Source organism: Eleginops maclovinus, chromosome 4 (assembly GCF_036324505.1).
Source record: "Eleginops maclovinus isolate JMC-PN-2008 ecotype Puerto Natales chromosome 4, JC_Emac_rtc_rv5, whole genome shotgun sequence".
In the NCBI taxonomy this organism is placed as follows: Eukaryota; Metazoa; Chordata; class Actinopteri; order Perciformes; family Eleginopidae; genus Eleginops; species Eleginops maclovinus.
Window position 1 is genome coordinate 5,154,790 of NC_086352.1, and position 17,411 is coordinate 5,172,200.

At 41.5% G+C, this 17,411-nt stretch overlaps 1 protein-coding gene across 1 annotated transcript; it reads right to left on the minus strand.

Annotated features, from left to right (window-relative positions):
* Positions 1-595: 595 nt before the first annotated feature.
* znf395a (zinc finger protein 395a) lies at positions 596-11,754 on the minus strand. Its single transcript, XM_063882258.1, has 10 exons — positions 11,604-11,754; positions 9,242-9,390; positions 8,240-8,364; positions 8,053-8,156; positions 7,321-7,517; positions 7,116-7,216; positions 6,687-6,927; positions 4,920-5,009; positions 3,767-3,837; positions 596-2,637 (listed from the first exon to the last, which is right to left on the minus strand). Exons 2-10 carry the CDS (start codon positions 9,380-9,382, stop codon positions 2,526-2,528), a joined length of 1,182 nt encoding a protein of 393 aa, XP_063738328.1. The 5' UTR covers positions 9,383-9,390; positions 11,604-11,754; the 3' UTR covers positions 596-2,525.
* Positions 11,755-17,411: the final 5,657 nt, after the last annotated feature.

Here is a 17,411-nt window from a genome sequence, read left to right on the forward strand (position 1 = left end):
CTTTGTTGCATATAAAACTACTGCTAATAATAATGACGATAAAGATAAGAATACAATATTATTATTCTGTACATTTCAGTAAGTTAAAGCATACCTTTAATACACATTGCCAGGCGGTGGAGAGTAATGTATTCACTAAAATAGTGAACCTTTCAAGTTAAAATTGAAGGTACTTGTACTTAGGTCTAAATATTGTTTTAAATAAGCTTAGATCAAATGTACTGCTCCCAAATTTGGAAACAGTTTGGTTACAGCAGCTTTAAAAGAAATGTATGAAAAAGAAAAACAAGTACCCTAAATAGTGAAATTACAATTAAATAGTAAAAAACCCTCACCCTCTGTCTGAAACCAGAGCCCAGTCTGCTCTGAATGGTTAGCTGGCCGGCTCCGGTGTGATTGGTCAACCTTTGAGAGATGTCCCGCCCCTTAGCCTATCACGTACAATGTGTTGGAGCGCTAGCCAATAGGAGCGTGAGTGTCATTTACATGCACAAAAACCTTTACAACACACCACAGACATCCAGAAAGAGCCTCTTTAAATGTAGCTATTCTTCCTGAAGCTACGACTAGCATCAAATATTAAAGACACAAAGGATCAGCGTTTCACTTTATTATAACATCAGGATTCAACATCATGTATAAAAGAGTGCATCTTTAAAAACATTTGGATAACAACGATCAACCTTTACCGTTTCTGCTGGTAAACAACATGTAGAGAATATAAATAGAGAAGAAGAAGAGTTTAACATCTGGAAGAGTCAGTACTGGAGATATGGGTCTGGTAAAGTGTTCAAATATATATGATTGAGTGTGAAACTGTGTGTATATTTATGTGTAATTAAACATATACTTGTGTTTCAAAGAGACGAGAGGAAATGGCTTCTGTTTCCAAACACAAAAACAGGCCTGATATTTACAGGAACTATGTATAAATGTCTCTGGTATGATGAACAGGATCACTGCAGGAGTCAGAGATGAAGAGCAGGATGCACCGAGACCAAAATAAAGGACGCGTGTTGACAAAGGACGACCGGTCTTGGCGTTGCACTTGAACGCACCACGAGGACAGCAGTCTACAGCAGAGTGTTTCAGTGCCTTAAAGCAGCATAAAGACATTCAATAAATGGTCCATAAAACACTATAATGTAGATGTAAGTAGAGCTGCAACCAGTAGGAAATATACAGTTTAGCATTTTCACATTTGACTCATCGTTTGAAGTCATTTTCAGGAAAAAATGTCAGAAAAAGCTGTTTTTTATTGCTTAAATATTCACTTTAAAGTGATCTCTTTTGACATTTCAAGATGTGTTCAGTAATCTTAGACTCAATGAAGTCATTTAAAACACAATATCCTGATTTTGAGAGCCAAGGATGGACCTTTATCAATATTTTCTGACATTTTTAACGCACTTTTCGGACACATTTCATGATATTTTTCTCCGGTGAGTTGACTCAACGATTTTTCTATTAACCGAAAAATCTTTGGACATTTAAAGACCTGATCTTTTAGACTCTGTGATGCACATTTTTGCACTTGCATATTAATCTGATAAACGATAATCTGTCATTAGCTGCAGCTCCACCTGTTTGCAGATATAAAAACATCTGAAGTAAGGGTATGATTCTTCCAGGGAAGCACAGTCAGAAATACACGGAAATACTACAGTAGAGTATTATTTCATTATTCATTTTGGCAACCACTTGTTAGAAGTCTGTGTTCTATGATACAGGGATAACGTGAAGTACGATTACTCTTCAAACGGAGATTTATAATCCTTGTTGCACCGAAAAACTGAAGCGTTGACTTTAATTAAATGTATTATTTCAACAGCAACTTATTATTGCTTTAAGCTAAACTAATAGAGTAAGTGAAGGTCCCCTACGCAAAACCCTTCATCACCTGGATCTCCCCCTAAAGCATCACTGAGGTTTTTTACAAACCAATCAGCTCTCAGAGGGGCGTGGCCAGCAGCCTCTCATTAGCATTTAAAGCTACAGACACAGAATCAGCGCTTTAGGAACAGGGCTGAAACAGAGGGGGTTATGGGACAATGATCTGTTTGGTGTTTCAGCCAATCAGAGACAGGCTCTGTATTTGAGACCTGGAATATATTGGTGATATAGGAGGATGATAGGGGACCTTTAAAGTCAACGCTTCTGTTGATGTGAATAATCTCGGCTCGTTAACAGAAGTATTTATATGTTTATAACACTCTCCTCGGCTTCAAATATCATATTCAAAGGTCAAAGGTCACATCGTAGCTGCCCCCGAACGTGTGGATCATAAAAACAGGACATCTACAAAATACATTCAGAAGGAAGAAAAAGACACTTCTAGGAAATATATAGAAAGAGTATAAAAAAGAGAACAAGAAGTATTTCTGGATTCAGATACCACAAGAAAACGTCCCTCTGGCTAGGCTTCAGTGTGTCTCCTCTAGGGACTTCCTCCTCCTCCTCTTCCTCCTCCTCCCATCCTCTTCTTCCTCTTCGTCTTCCTCCCCTCCTCCTCTTCCTCTTGGTCTTCAGTCGAGGAAGCGTTGGCAGGCTTTCTTCCAGCGGCAGGCCGTGCACCACTGGTCTCTGTGCTCGATGCCGTACACTTTACGACATTTCTTCGCCTCGCCACGAATCCTCCTGACAGACAGAAACATCCAGGTGAGTAAACATCAGCAGGAGAGGACTCTTTAAAGTAGAGACTCTACATACTGATATACACCTGAATATCAGCAGGAGAGGACTCTTTAAAGTAGAGACTCTACATACTGATATACACCTGAACATCAGCAGGAGAGGACTCTTTAAAGTAGAGACTCTACATACTGATATACACCTGAACATCAGCAGGAGAGGACTCTTTAAAGTAGAGACTCTACATACTGATATACACCTGAACATCAACAGGAGAGGACTCTTTAAAGTAGAGACACTACATACTGATATACACCTGAACATCAGCAGGAGAGGACTCTTTAAAGTAGAGACACTACATACTGATATACACCTGAACATCAGCAGGAGAGGACTCTTTAAAGTAGAGACACTACATACTGATATACACCTGAGCATCAGCAGGAGAGGACTCTTTAAAGTAGAGACTCTACATACTGATATACACCTGAACATCAGCAGGAGAGGACTCTTTAAAGTAGAGACACTACATACTGATATACACCTGAACATCAGCAGGAGAGGACTCTTTAAAGTAGAGACACTACATACTGATATACACCTGAACATCAGCAGGAGAGGACTCTTTAAAGTAGAGACACTACATACTGATATACCCCTGAACATCAGCAGGAGAGGACTCTTTAAAGTAGAGACACTACATACTGATATACACCTGAACATCAGCAGGAGAGGACTCTTTAAAGTAGAGACACTACATACTGATATACACCTGAACATCAGCAGGAGAGGACTCTTTAAAGTAGAGACACTACATACTGATATACACCTGAACATCAGCAGGAGAGGACTCTTTAAAGTAGAGACTCTACATACTGATATACACCTGAACATCAGCAGGAGAGGACTCTTTAAAGTAGAGACTCTACATACTGATATACACCTGAACATCAGCAGGAGAGGACTCTTTAAAGTAGAGACACTACATACTGATATACACCTGAACATCAGCAGGAGAGGACTCTTTAAAGTAGAGACTCTACATACTGATATACACCTGAATATCAGCAGGAGAGGACTCTTTAAAATGGTTACCTGAGGATGTGACAGCTAATATGTAGTGTATAACACTGACCTGCAGGGGGCGCTCTGATGCTGCAGCCACTGCTCTCCAACACTCACCGAGCGCACCCTGAACGTCAAACCCTGAAGAAGAAAAATGTCATAAATCAACATTTAAATCAGTCCTCCTTATTCTGTGTTCTGCTGATTTTTAACATTTGATGTAGTTCCCAGTAACACACACACACACACACACACACACACACACACACACACACACACACACACACACACACACACACACACACACACATTCCTTCCTCTCTGTTAATGTCCTTTGGTGTAAAAACACCCTGCAGTTTCCTCTCTCAGCCTGCAGGGGGCCGCACTAAATTATGGAAAATGTGACCACAAGAGGGGATTTTCCTGCCACACACACACACACACACACACACACACACACACACACACACACACACACACACACACACACACACTTTCTCCACCCCTATCCTGTTTAAAACCAGTTTTAGCAGGCTTCACTGCGCTGCTGCAGGAAATAAACAAAAGGCTTCTGTGTGTGTGTGTGTGTGTGTGTGTGTGTGTGTGTGTGTGTGTGTGTGTGTGTGTGTGTGTGTGTGTGTGTGTGTGTGTGTGTGTGTGTTTAAGTCTTAAATCTAACTTTAAACTCTCAGGGGAAGTCCGAAAGAGTTGGATGTATTTTTGGATAGAGCCAGGTTCAAAATCCTCGGTTCATGTTGATGGAATATAAGAGTGGAAGGATCCTGCAGAAGGATATCTCTTCTCATACATCAGAAAATACTCTCGACTGCACACGAGAAATATAGTTTATTTTAAAATAATTCTGTCTAAATGTCTCTTGAGAGCAGAGAGACAAAAACTCATTTGGAGAACATTGGCGGTAAAGAAGTTGACAGGAAAAGTCTAATATTTACACACCAAAAACATGTCAGTATTTCAAGGAGGAAGGCAACAACATTTTCAAAAAAGTTCTGATATTTGATCAAAAATAGTCATTGAGATTCTGCCAAAATCAAACATTTCTGAGGAAAAATATTGCAATATTTCAGGAAAAAGTTGAAATATTTCAGGACACAAAACAACAGCTTAAACGTTTCGGGGGGGTTTACATTTTTATTTCAATTTAATTTATGTTTTTAATAAATTATAATATTAATATTGTTTTTAACTCTTTAAAGTCTCACCTGTCTGAGGCAGCTGGTGGGCGGGGCCGTCCAGCGACAGGTGGGCGTGGTCGGAGCGGCTGCTGAAGTCACATGACTGACAGGTGGAGCCTGAGAAAACCAATTCAAATATTTGATGAAGTTGCATTTTATTACTAAGTCTCAAAAACACCAAGGGTAAAGCAACAATTTCTATTTCTGTAGATAAACTGAACCGATAGTGACTGACATTAAAGGAGGGAAGAGCTCTATACATTTTAGGGGTTTGCATTATTTACGATGTGGAAATAAAAGTAAATAAAAACACAAAAATATTATTTCATTTCGTCTGGATTATTTCTGAACAATTGTTTTGATATTTTATTCGTTTAAAAACCTGGTAAATATAAAAAAATGTCAACATTTTCTGTGAAAAATACAAATGTTGATTGTTGTATGAAACAAACCATAAAACCGTTTTTATTCATTGGACGTCAATATCACTGTAAATACACAACATGTAAACCACATATTTGACTAAAAACTATAAATAAATAGCAATTAGAATATTATGAATATAGCAGCAAGCAGCGATGAGGGGGCCAAGCAGTCCAAAGGCCAGATAGCCATGGCAACTTGATGTTATCACGTCAAGGGCATGGCCGTAAGCACTCACAGCAAGTTTCACGTCAATTGATCGGAGGTTGGCTGAACATTGATTTGACTTCCTGTCTTGGCGGCTTTGGTGTTGAATTTCATAGGCTGTGACGGTCGAACGCTTACGAAAATATAAAAGCAAATGTGGTGTAAATTGGACAACATTTGTGGCCTGTGGAAAAATGTTAAGCCTTTCAATTAAATCCAATAAGGCGGGCGCATCAATTAGGCTGACATGACAAGTTGCAAAGCGTCGGCCTTAGGACCTCCCACAGTATAAACAGACATGTGATTTTTTGTTTTAAGGCAAACATATTAAGAGTTATCAGGCAGAACCTCTGTGCTTATTGCAGCGCCTCCAAGCGGTCAAATGATGCACACATGTTTGGAGTTACCAAGAACTGGGAGACCAGCTCATGTACCAAGTTTGGTTTTGATACATCAAAGCGCTGCTGAGAGATGAGCACACTTCCTGTTTGATTTTGATTGGCTGTGACGGGCAAACGCTTTCGCAAATCAAAACGCCCTATAGATAGATTTGTGAGGCTTGGTCTGAAGATCATCTGTGCCAATTTTCATGAACATTGCACAACATTTGTGGCCTGTGAAACGTTTTAAAGTTTCTGACAAAATCGCATATAGCGCAAAATCCACTATGGTGGAAAATGACGTCATAGGGTTCGTTGAACTCGTCTGGATCCAATGCATCCAGCCGTACCTCATCTTTGAAAATCAGGCATACGGTTCAAAAGTTACGTACAAAAATGCAACTACAACTTTGCCCCGTTGGTGGCGCTAGAGCGTCACTGACATGAAACCTGGTGAAAAGCATCATGGGACCGTCCCCAATCAGTGTGCCAAATTACATAACGTTTTACCATACGGTTCAAGGGGCTGTCATAGACACCCTAGCCAGAAGAAGAAGAAGAAGAACAAGAAGAAGAAGAACAAGAAGAACAAGAACAAGAACAAGAACAAGAAGAAGAAGAAGAAGAAGAAGAAGAAGAAGAAGAAGAAGAAGAAGAAGAAGAAGAAGAAGAAGAAGAAGAAGAAGAAGAAGAAGAAGAAGAAGAAGAAGAAGAAGAAGAAGAAGAAGAAGAAGAAGAAGAATTAATTGACAATTAAAATCCCGCTATGAGCCCCGCCCCCTACCTGGTAGGAGTGATCTGATTGGACCTGTATGAAGCCGCCGGAGGACGAGGGGGCGGAGCAGCTGAGGCTGCTGCAGGCTGGAGGAGGTGGGGGGGAAGGAGAGGGAGGGGGAGGGCTGGGGGGTGACGGGGGGGAGGAAGAGGTGGGGGAGGAGGGGTGAGGAGGAGACTCCCGCTCGGTCACCTCGGTGTAATAAAAGTCCTCCTCGCTGCGGGAGCATCGCTCGTGATCACTGCCACGGCTGGAGGGGTCAGAGGTCAGAAGTCAAGGGATATATTCAATCAGTTTTAAGAAGCTGTGGAGGAATCTCTTTGAGTAATCATTACGCTGATCAGATTCAATCTGGAAACTTTTCATGCCAGAGAAATAAACTCTTTCCTTATCGAACATTTCGATCGTTCTGTACTATAAACTCCAGGTGAGTCTTACCACAGGTGAGTGGTCCTGATGTGGCGTTTGATTCCCACCACGGACGTCAGCACCTTCCCACAGCTCGGCCACAGACACCGGTACGCCACCTTCACCGAGTTCTGCAGGAACAGAACAAACACACACGTCAACATTTAAAACAAACACACACGTCAACTTTTAAAAAGAGGATCATAAAGTGAGTGATCTCGTTGAACCCGCCCACCCTGCGTTTCCGCGGTGCCGGCTCCTCGAACAGCATCGTCTCCAGCTCCATGTCCAGGCCCTCGTCAGGGGGCGAGGCCTGGCTGGTGTCGGGCTCTGTGATCGGTGGAGAGGGGGTCGGGCTGCTGTTGGTGAGGCCGACGCTCCAGTAGCCGCTGCTGCCGCTGTCTGACAGGTCGCCGCAGTCCATGGCAGGAGCTGAGACACACAGATCACACAGAGGGGGTCCTGAAGAATGCTAATGCTAATGCTAACTAGCTCAACTCCCTGTGTCAATCATAACCACAGTTTAATTTTTCACTTTGCTTCCTAGTTGTTTGTTGTAGCCGCTGGTTATTGTTGTTGTTTTTATTGTGTTGTCGTAGTTCGTTGTTGAAGTTTGCTTGTGTTGTATTTTGAAGTTTCGGGCTGAAGTAGTTTGTGTTTGTTGTTATTCGTTTGCTGTGTGGTTTACTGTGTTGTGGTTTTACAGTTGTGTGTTGCTTTGGTTTGTGGTTTTTTGCTGAGGGTTGTTCTTGTTGTAGTTTTGGTGCATTCCTGTCGTTGGTGTATTTGTTGTTTGTTTGTGTTGTGGTTTTATTTGTTATAAGTTGTTCTTCGTTGTAGTTTGTTTTTGTTCTTGTTTTTGGTTGCAGTTTGTAGCTGTTGCCGTAGTTGTTTGTTGTGATTGTAGTTTGTTTTTTGCTTTAGTTGTTTGTATTTGTATTTGTTGTTGTTGTTGTTGCTGCAGTACCTGCAGGCTCGGGGGGGCTGTGCAGTCGGGGGCTGCAAGACAGGCTGCTGAGCACCATCGCTGCCATCAGCTCGTCCACGTCCACCTCCTTCGGACTCCTCTGACTGCAGACAGTGGGCGTTATTTATCAGTCAACAATAAGCAATAAACAAACAACAAATGCACAGAGGCGGAGGACGTGTCCGACCTTCTGGGCACGTCGATGCAGGAGGAGACGGATCTGCTGCAGGACGGAGGAACTGAGGAGGGACCAGAGGAGACGTCCAGAGGATCCACACCTGAGGACTCCCCTCCCCCACACTGGAAATACACCTGAGAGACAAACAACAACAACAACACGTGACTTCCTGTCCTTAATCTAAATAAACCTGTATCGACTGCTGGACTGGACAGGAAGACGTGTACACTTGTCTGAGTAGTGAAGACCCTGATAACAACGTGCAGGTGAAAAGTCAGGATTTTGACAAACGGTTCAAATTTTGAAGTTTCAGATTTCTGAGAATTCAAAAAAAAGAGTTTTGAGAAAAACATCAAAATTCTGAATGTTTTCAAAAAGTTACAATCCGAAGATCTTAAGAAAGAAAGTCTCATTTTTTATATTTTCAAAAAAGTCCGAATTTTGAGGAAAAAGTTTTTCCAAAAAATGAAAATGTTCTGAATTCTGAGATTTTGAGAAAACGTCAGAATGTGAAATGTTGTTATCTCCTCAAGGCTCTGCTCACACACTCACGGTGAGCAACGAGCGAATCGTGTTCATCACGTGAAAGCAGCTTGGAGGATGTTAGCATAGCCCCCTCCGTCTGACCAATCACAACCAAGAGTTAGAGCCAGCAAACTGAACATATTCTGTAGAGCTCTTACAGTTATGAATGCTTGGCATGAGTTGTTGCCAACATGAGGAAACAGGTTCCAGGTCACGCTTTAGAGACTTTGCAATCTCTGTTTTTCTTTCTAGTCTTGCCCAGAACTTGTGTTGATCGATAAACCCCACCCCAGCCTCTCTTGGTTCTCGGTTCTAGCCCAGGAAATAGTTGGTGCACCAGTTGAACCAGTTTCCCGGACCTAAAGCAAAGCGCTGCTGCAACAAGTGGTGTCTAATCGTGCACCGTCTAGGAACTGGCCGGTGGAAAGGTGATATTTTCAGCGCTTTTTAAAATGGGTCTTGATGTTCCTGAAAAGCTAGTCTCACCTTGAGCCCTGGGTGACCTTTGACCCTTCCGAAGGCCGGTTGCCCCGATGCCACGGTGACGCCGGGCTCACCTGTGGTGCAGGTTGCGTTCAGCAGTGCCCCGAGAGGAGAGCGCTTCCCCAGACGAGTCTTCGGTAACATGTCTGAATCTGAAGCAGAAAGGAGGGTTTAAACGTCATGTAAATAATACCCATAATGCAACAGGACCAGACTAAATGTTGGTATTACATTTAACCATGGCCTTTTTCTTTCATTTCTTCAGATCCATGAAATCAATTAAACTAAAGTTTTATGAATCAGTCCGGATGATAAAACCATTTCAATTCTATTTCATTGTTTTACTTTTTTTTACTTAAAGCTAAATACTTTTAGAGCAGAGGCTGCTGGGAAGAATTCCCTCTGGATTTAAAAGTCCAGTCAGATCAGCTTTAAGTCTGACAGACCAGAGTGAAATCATGTGGGGTGTGTGTGTGTTGTGTGTGTGTGTGTGTGTGTGTGTGTGTGTGTGTGTGTTGATTTATATGCAACAGATGGTTTCACTGTTAACGAATGTCTCTGTTAACGCCTATAATTATACCAACACCTTCGTACTAAACAGTCACACACACACACACACACACACACACACACACACACACACACACACACACACACACATTCATCCCTTCCTGTTAACCAGTGACACAGAGGGACTGAAATCATTGACAGTAAAATAAATGACTCATCCTCAGAGGTTTCATCAGTCCTGTGACCTCGCGGAGAAACGTCTGAGCAGCTGTTCCTCATGTTTATATTTCAGCTCCAGGTCTGATGTAAAACCGACACTTCATACATTCCTTTATTACTTCATTCATTTTCTTTTTTTGGTTGATTATATTATTAATTACATTACCTGTTTTAAAATATTGACATCATTTGATCCTTATTGTCAGCGAAACCGTCTCTCTGTCACGTCGACACGTTCCTTCAAATATTGCTCATCTTTATCTTTGGGTGAATTGAGGCTGCAACTTATCATGACTCCCATTAAATGTTTAAATGTCCAAAGATCTTCACTTCATTCATTTGAAAATAAAAATTACATCAATCCAGGGACCCTTTTGGAGGGCCGCCGCCCTGATGTTGGGAACCCCTGGATTAAAGTGATCACATGATTAAGGCCGAGCGGCGGAATCTCTGCAAGATATACTTTATATTTCCATTTAAATGGAGCTGCATACTATCTTAATCTAATTCACTCATTATTGTAAATCAACATTATTTACTAATGAGTGAAGATCCTGAATGCCTCTCCATATCTGATCCTGTGGATTATCAGCAGCGGTACACTGTCTCCACTTTTACTGTACATGTCTTTAATCAGTTAGACTTTTAGAAAACATTTAAAGACCTCTGAACGGATTAGTTTTGTGTAAGTCTAAATATCTTGAATCGTTTTTAAATGTAAAATGTTGTTTATTCCCAACAGTCATTTACAAACCGAACAGACAGAAGGCTCAGTGTGGACCAACTGCTGCCAGCTCTTCTTCCAACTTCTTAATTGTGAGAATGTTTGCTTCTTTTCATCATTATTATTTAATATGTGTGTTCAACCTTTACTGTCCAGCCCTTAAAACGTATTTGCAGTAATACTTGTTTTGTATTTATTTTAATCAGTTTATTAAATAACTTTCTGCAAAACGTCAGACATCTCAAACCCTCCGCGTTTTTAAACTGTTGTTAATATGTGCATCATCAGCATGTTTTAAACATGTGAATAACATATTTCAATATCACATGCATTTATATTTTTGTACCAAAAACATCACGTTTTTTTTGAAGCTCTACAGCTGACTCTTTGAGTTTGGATGAAGAACCGATGAGAGTTCAGATGATACACAAACCCACATGTTAAACACATGTAAGCATGCATGCACATTTACAGTTCACACACCCCTCTGTGTCTGTGCAGCTCAGCCAATCAGAGGCGCGCTCCACCCTCCACAATAAGAGTCCTCTGAGCAAAACAACTCCACTACCAAAGCACTGCTGAGCCTTTTAAACTCCAAACTGTCAAATCTGGATTATCTTTGTCCTTAAACTCTCTTCACACAGTTTATCCAGAAAACATCACGATATAACTCAGGGCACATGCAGAAAAACATCCTCAGTTTGTACTGCAGAAATGATAGAAATGCTGCTCCGGATTCAGAAACAGAGCAGCTGCAGACCAGAGGAGCGCGAGGACGGGAGGAGGGAAGAGTGCGCGCTCCCTTTGTGAACTTCAGCTCAGTGCTGCCTCTCTCCTTAAAGGCAGGACAACAGGAGGCAGTTTGCAAACAGAGAGGAAGAGAAAAATAATCATGCATCAGCTGTCACCTACCTGCAGAATCACAACAACAACAACAACAGACTTCAGGCAGAGTCCACTGCTTCCATGGGAGTGTGTGAGAGTGTGTGAGCGTGTGTTCATGCTGCTGCAGCCTCAACACCTTCTGAGGAGGGGGGTCAGAAAAACCTGGACTGGATCTCACTGGAGGGGGGGGGGGCAGACCTGAAGATCCCAGGATCAGACATTATAAATGAAATCCTCCCATCCGGAGTGTACCTGTTTGTCATTGGCTGAATCATGACAACAACAACATTATTCATTTTGGACTTTAAATGAATTGGGGAAAATAATTTACAGTTGAATTCCAAATGGATCAAATAAACACATCTTTTGAACATTTCATGTTTGTATTCATATACATATTTGTATTTCTTTAATTGTATTTCTTATGGCTGTTTTTGTACTTTATTATCTTGAATACATATTCTTATTGTGCTTTATGTATTTGTTAGAACAGTGTTGTTGAAACTCCTTTCGTCTTTTTCATTTTAAGGAAATATTTCTATTCGCAATTTAGTTTTATTTCATATTTTTATACTATTTTTATTTTATTGCACATTTATACTTGAATGACTTTGTTCGGATACATAGATTTTAAATATATGTTGTGTTTGATCATATTCTAAAAAAATATCCCCAGAATAATTAAGTTATTTGATTCTCTGACAATCCATTGGTCCGCACACACTGAAACGTCGTTCCCCATAATGCACCGGGAACATATGCAAGCAATATTTATTAACACACACACACACACACACACACACACACACACACACACACACACACACACACACACACACACACACACACACACACACACACACACACACACACACACACAAACACACACAAACACACACCAGTGTCAGCCTGTTCCTCTCTGCATGAATCCGCTCCGGGATTTCCCAGCAGCCCCTGCGGTGGCTCTCAGCTTCGTAGTAAACAAGCGGACCACGTGGGGCGGGGTCTGCACGCTGATTGGCGGAGGGCAGTGGAGCAGGAACACACCCCATTGAAGACTGTTGTTTACTGGCCGTGTGCACACACTGTACACACACTGAGAATAACACAGTATTTACACGTGTATTTATACACGTTCACTTCTGAAGCTGCAGGAGGAGGCACAAAGTACACACAGTTCTACTTAGAGTACTCTCGAGTTTATAAGTAGTACAGTTTGAGCAAATACTTCTGTAGTATTTTGAAGCGTGCATATCCTCACAAAGTATCTGTACGGACATGTTTGGTACACAAACATTATTTTCTATATCATTCTTTGTGATACTTATACACAAATACACACAGAACTACATATATTACCCTCTAGTGTGACAATACTACAGTCTTGTGAGTTCCTTTGTAGTATTTTGAAGCATGCACATTTTCTGCACAGCTCTCAAATCTTTGGTTACACATAAAGACAGATTCTGTAGTATCAAAATATAATATGGTACTTTACAAAATACATGCAGTACAAATAGTAATGACAGTACAGTTTCAGCAGATTACACGCTCCAATAGTACTTGATAGTATTTAAAGCATATCTTTACGCAGTATATGAAGTATTGGACAGTTCTGGTTCATGAGTATCTTTGACCCTGCTCAACTCTAGCCTCTCTTGATGACTGTAGTCACAGATTACTGTAGAGCTGGTAATGACACTTCATTAAACACACAGTACTACATTACATCAGACAGGCATGCCAGTAGTACAGTTTGAGCAAATATTTGGGAGTATTTCAAAGCTTGCACTTCCTCACACAGTATTTGTAGTTTCTGACATGTCTTTGGAAAAGATAGAAGATTATTTAAGAGGTCTTAATTACATATACATACTGATGTTTGATATTTCATAAATACATACGGTCCTGCAGCTGCAATATGTGGTCTTGAAATATATACACATCATATCATAGTTATGATCTTTATCCTGTTTGCAAAAGCATGAGTGTGCAGAACAGAAGCATGCCGCAGAGCTTCATGGATTATACCTTCTTTGACACAGACAGACTCCTGTACTATTCTATGATATGTGTTTATGATACTTCATTGCAGTGCACTTGATTTATTCATCATATTTATTTATGCAATATTATTTAACATTAATGCAGAAGCAGAACTGTGTCAGAAAATAACCCTGGATTATAGCAATACCACAGCATCAGAAGTAGCTGCTGGATGACGCACATGAGTACTTTTCAACAGTTTGCTGTCATGCAGCGAGTATTATCTCCCAGATCCATCAGTACGCTGTGTCTCAGTACTACTGCACGTAGAGTAAGTGTGTGTACTGTGTGTATTTGTACTGTGTAGTGCAGTACAGTGTGCAGTAGCTGTGTGTGATGGTGAAATGAGCAGCTTGCAGGCAGAGATCACTGATTACATAACCAGTCGGAGTCTGGTGTGTGTGTGTGTGTGTGTGTGTGTCTGTGCAGAGCAGCACGTAACACACACACACACACACACACTCCAGATCACACTCGTGAGCTACGTGCTGCAGACGAGCCTCTTTTATTTAAAGGGACATTACGTGTTTTTGTTTTAATACTCTGACCCACTTCCATTCTGAGGATACTGCAAATACACTGTGTACTTATACTCATACTACTTATGAGTTTAGTTAATAAAATATAATAATACACATTTTAGTCTATTTCCCGTCTGTGAGATATACACACATATACATACATACGGGCCATTCTACCGAATTGGTTCAAAGTCAGGTTGGGAAAATGTTTGAAATGTATGTTTTATTCCCAAAACTTTGACGATATATATATTATACCATATCTAAAGTACACATATTTAGTAAAACAACAGTCCATTTTTATATTGTACTTTCAGACTGTATTGGAATATCTTTCCTCTCCCAAAAATGGTCACTACCGAAACAAAGTGACACACTATAGTAAAACATCTGTTATTGATCCGTTAAGATTGTGTTTACTTCCCTCCTCTAAAGAGTATGTTAACAAATATTTCTTGAAGGTTTTCACAATTAAATTAATGAAAATGAATTTTTTACCAAATTTCAAAGTTCAATTTATACAAGTCATCCAAATCTAAAAGCAGTATTTCTTTGTAACATGCGTAATACTGATCATTTTGATTCCAGAGTTGATGAAACACTCTTGGGCAGATCTGGACATGCCTCTGTGTGACGTTTTCTGGTGGAGGGATTAAGGTGACGACCTTGTCCACTGTGTACCAGATCTTGTCCTCTAGTCGCGGCCAAAAAAAGCGTTTTTTTCGCCCAATGTTGTGCATGACTTTGACCTCACGGGCACCTGCACACAGATAACAGGTGAAATAAAAGGACATTGGGTGAGACATGATAAGTATTGCTTGTATTGCAATCTTATGAGACTATGAGATAAAGTTTGATTCAAAGGGAATGGGAATGTAAGAACGGAAAATGACCAAGAGAGAATAAACGGAAAGAGAGAAATATCATGCAATGTAATTTGGAAATGAAAAGATGTACAAATCCCCTTCTTCTATGTCTTCAATGATTCCAGGATATGGGTCATCGTCATATGTAATAACACACCATTTTCCAACTAGGTGTTCAGTGACGTCATCAACTGGACAGAGAGTCCCTTCACACTCAGATCTTGAGGTGGAACGGCTTCCATCTTCTGAGGCTGTTGTTTCAGATGTTCTTACATCTCTTCCAGGCTGTAAATGTGGTGCAATGTTGGAGGACGATGGGTGGAAACAGGGACAGAGGTTCTCTCTGTTGCAGAAGCAGCTGAGCACTCTATAATGGATCGTGCCAGGCGTAGTGCAGATTACTTGATGAATACTCAGTGTACCTTTGATGGTGGTCAGCTCATTTGGCAGGAGAGTGTTTACTCTGTTTATCTGGTCTTCCTCCACGTAGAGGAGCTTGACTTTGGTGAGAGGAAGGAGTGTATCATAGAGGACTTTGGCCGAGGGTATGTCAGTACCCCTGGCTACCTGTGAATCAGCGGTTCTCTTCATGGTGGCTCCAACGCCATCAGCAGGCCCTTTCCCGTGACCAGCTTCCAGGAAACTCCAGTTTACAGCGGTAAATCCCATCTGGAAAGGAATGGTGCTCAAGAGATAGAAGTTCTTCTTTCCTCTATATTGCATGGTCGGCCCATCACTGATGAAAAGAGCTTTTGGATCCTCGGATGGTTCTCCTTCAGAAACTGAAGAACTGGTTTAAGCTGAGCCCAAATGGCAGGAGGATCAGGCTTCATGGAAGGTGACAATGCACAGAATGTCAGTGTACAATCTGAGGTGTACACAACAGCATTGTGCAGTGTAGTCTGCCTGTGTGATGCTCCAAAATGGACTTGCTGCACCTCCTTTGCATATTTGCACTGCCAGTTTTCTGCATAGTCAATGAAGAAGCTATGAAGAATAGCTTCGCCTTCTTTCAGAGATCTGTGCAGGGATTGTAGCTGTGTGTGTTGGTGATGGATGTAGAGGTGCTTGCACACTTTGGCTTTCATTTCTCTCTCAAAATCTTCCAAAAGGAGTTGCGGGCTGCCCTCACATCTGTTTGACCGCCTCACATCTCTGTTTGACCGTGTTTGTCACAGTGGTCTTCTCTCTTTCTCCGTCCTTTTCTTTTTCATAATCTTCTTTTTTCGTGAGCCACTGGTACCACCATGTGGCTTCTGTTCCTGATGTCCCAGTACTTGTGGTGTGTGTGAGAGACTTGTTCTTACAAGAGAGACATTCCCTGTACATGCAAGTGTCATGGAATGAAGTCAACACGTAGACAGTGGGATGGATGGTTAAACCTTTTTATATGTTGTGATTTTTGGTGGTTGTTGTGCGCTATTTAGCGATGAACGTTTTTATGTATAACCCTATGCATGCTTTGTTTAACCTCCCTAACGAACTGTCACAACAAAGACACAGACACTGCAAATTGACACACCAGAAACCAGTGAAAATCAGCGATCCCATTCGCCAGTTGGCAAATCCACTCCCCCATAAATACGCCGATCACCTGTTGGACGGGGCGCTTTATTTCCTCCACAGTTACTGCCTCGGATCGCCGCAGATCGGACCGGACCGGATCGGATCCCTTAACTGCTGCTCGCAAAGGACGGACCCCCCGCAGTTCCTCTTCGCCACTGGACCAGACTGTCGTTCGACCCTTGCGATCCAACGCTTGCAGACTCCAGATTAAGGGAAGTAGCTATTTCTCCTGCTCTCGGCTGTTGGTCTGAGTAATCGGAGTTGTGTTGGTGTGTCCTGAGTCTCCCTCTTATTTGTGTGTCGAGGGCCCTGCGACCAGAGGCTGACGGACGGTGTGGCAGGCCGGCAAAGTGCAAACTCTGGCACTGGATTCACCGGACTTGAACAATGGAAGACACTTACTTCCGGCAGAAAGGAACCAGAGTGGAGTTCGGTATTAACCGGATTGGACTTTTTAGTATGGTTGAACCCCTTGTCTGAACTGCATGTTGTATTTGAGTAGTTTAGATCAATTGAACATCATTCTAACCATACCTCATTTAAATATCTATACATGGACTGTTTTAAACTAACTTCGAATTATAAATAAATCATGTACACACATTGGTGTCCTTCTCACTGTGTTGGTGTGGCCAGGAATCCGAACCTTTTAATATACATTTGATGTTAATAGGCCTTAGTAGGCCATTACACAAGCTTTAGCCTGAGTGGTACAGCACAACTCCTCAGCAACTTTGCTCAAGCTTGATGAGTTAATAATGCCAAGGTGCTTGAGCCTGTCTGCTTTCCTTTGGGCATGGTCATGCAATTTGCAGACACATGTCTCCCTGTTGTTG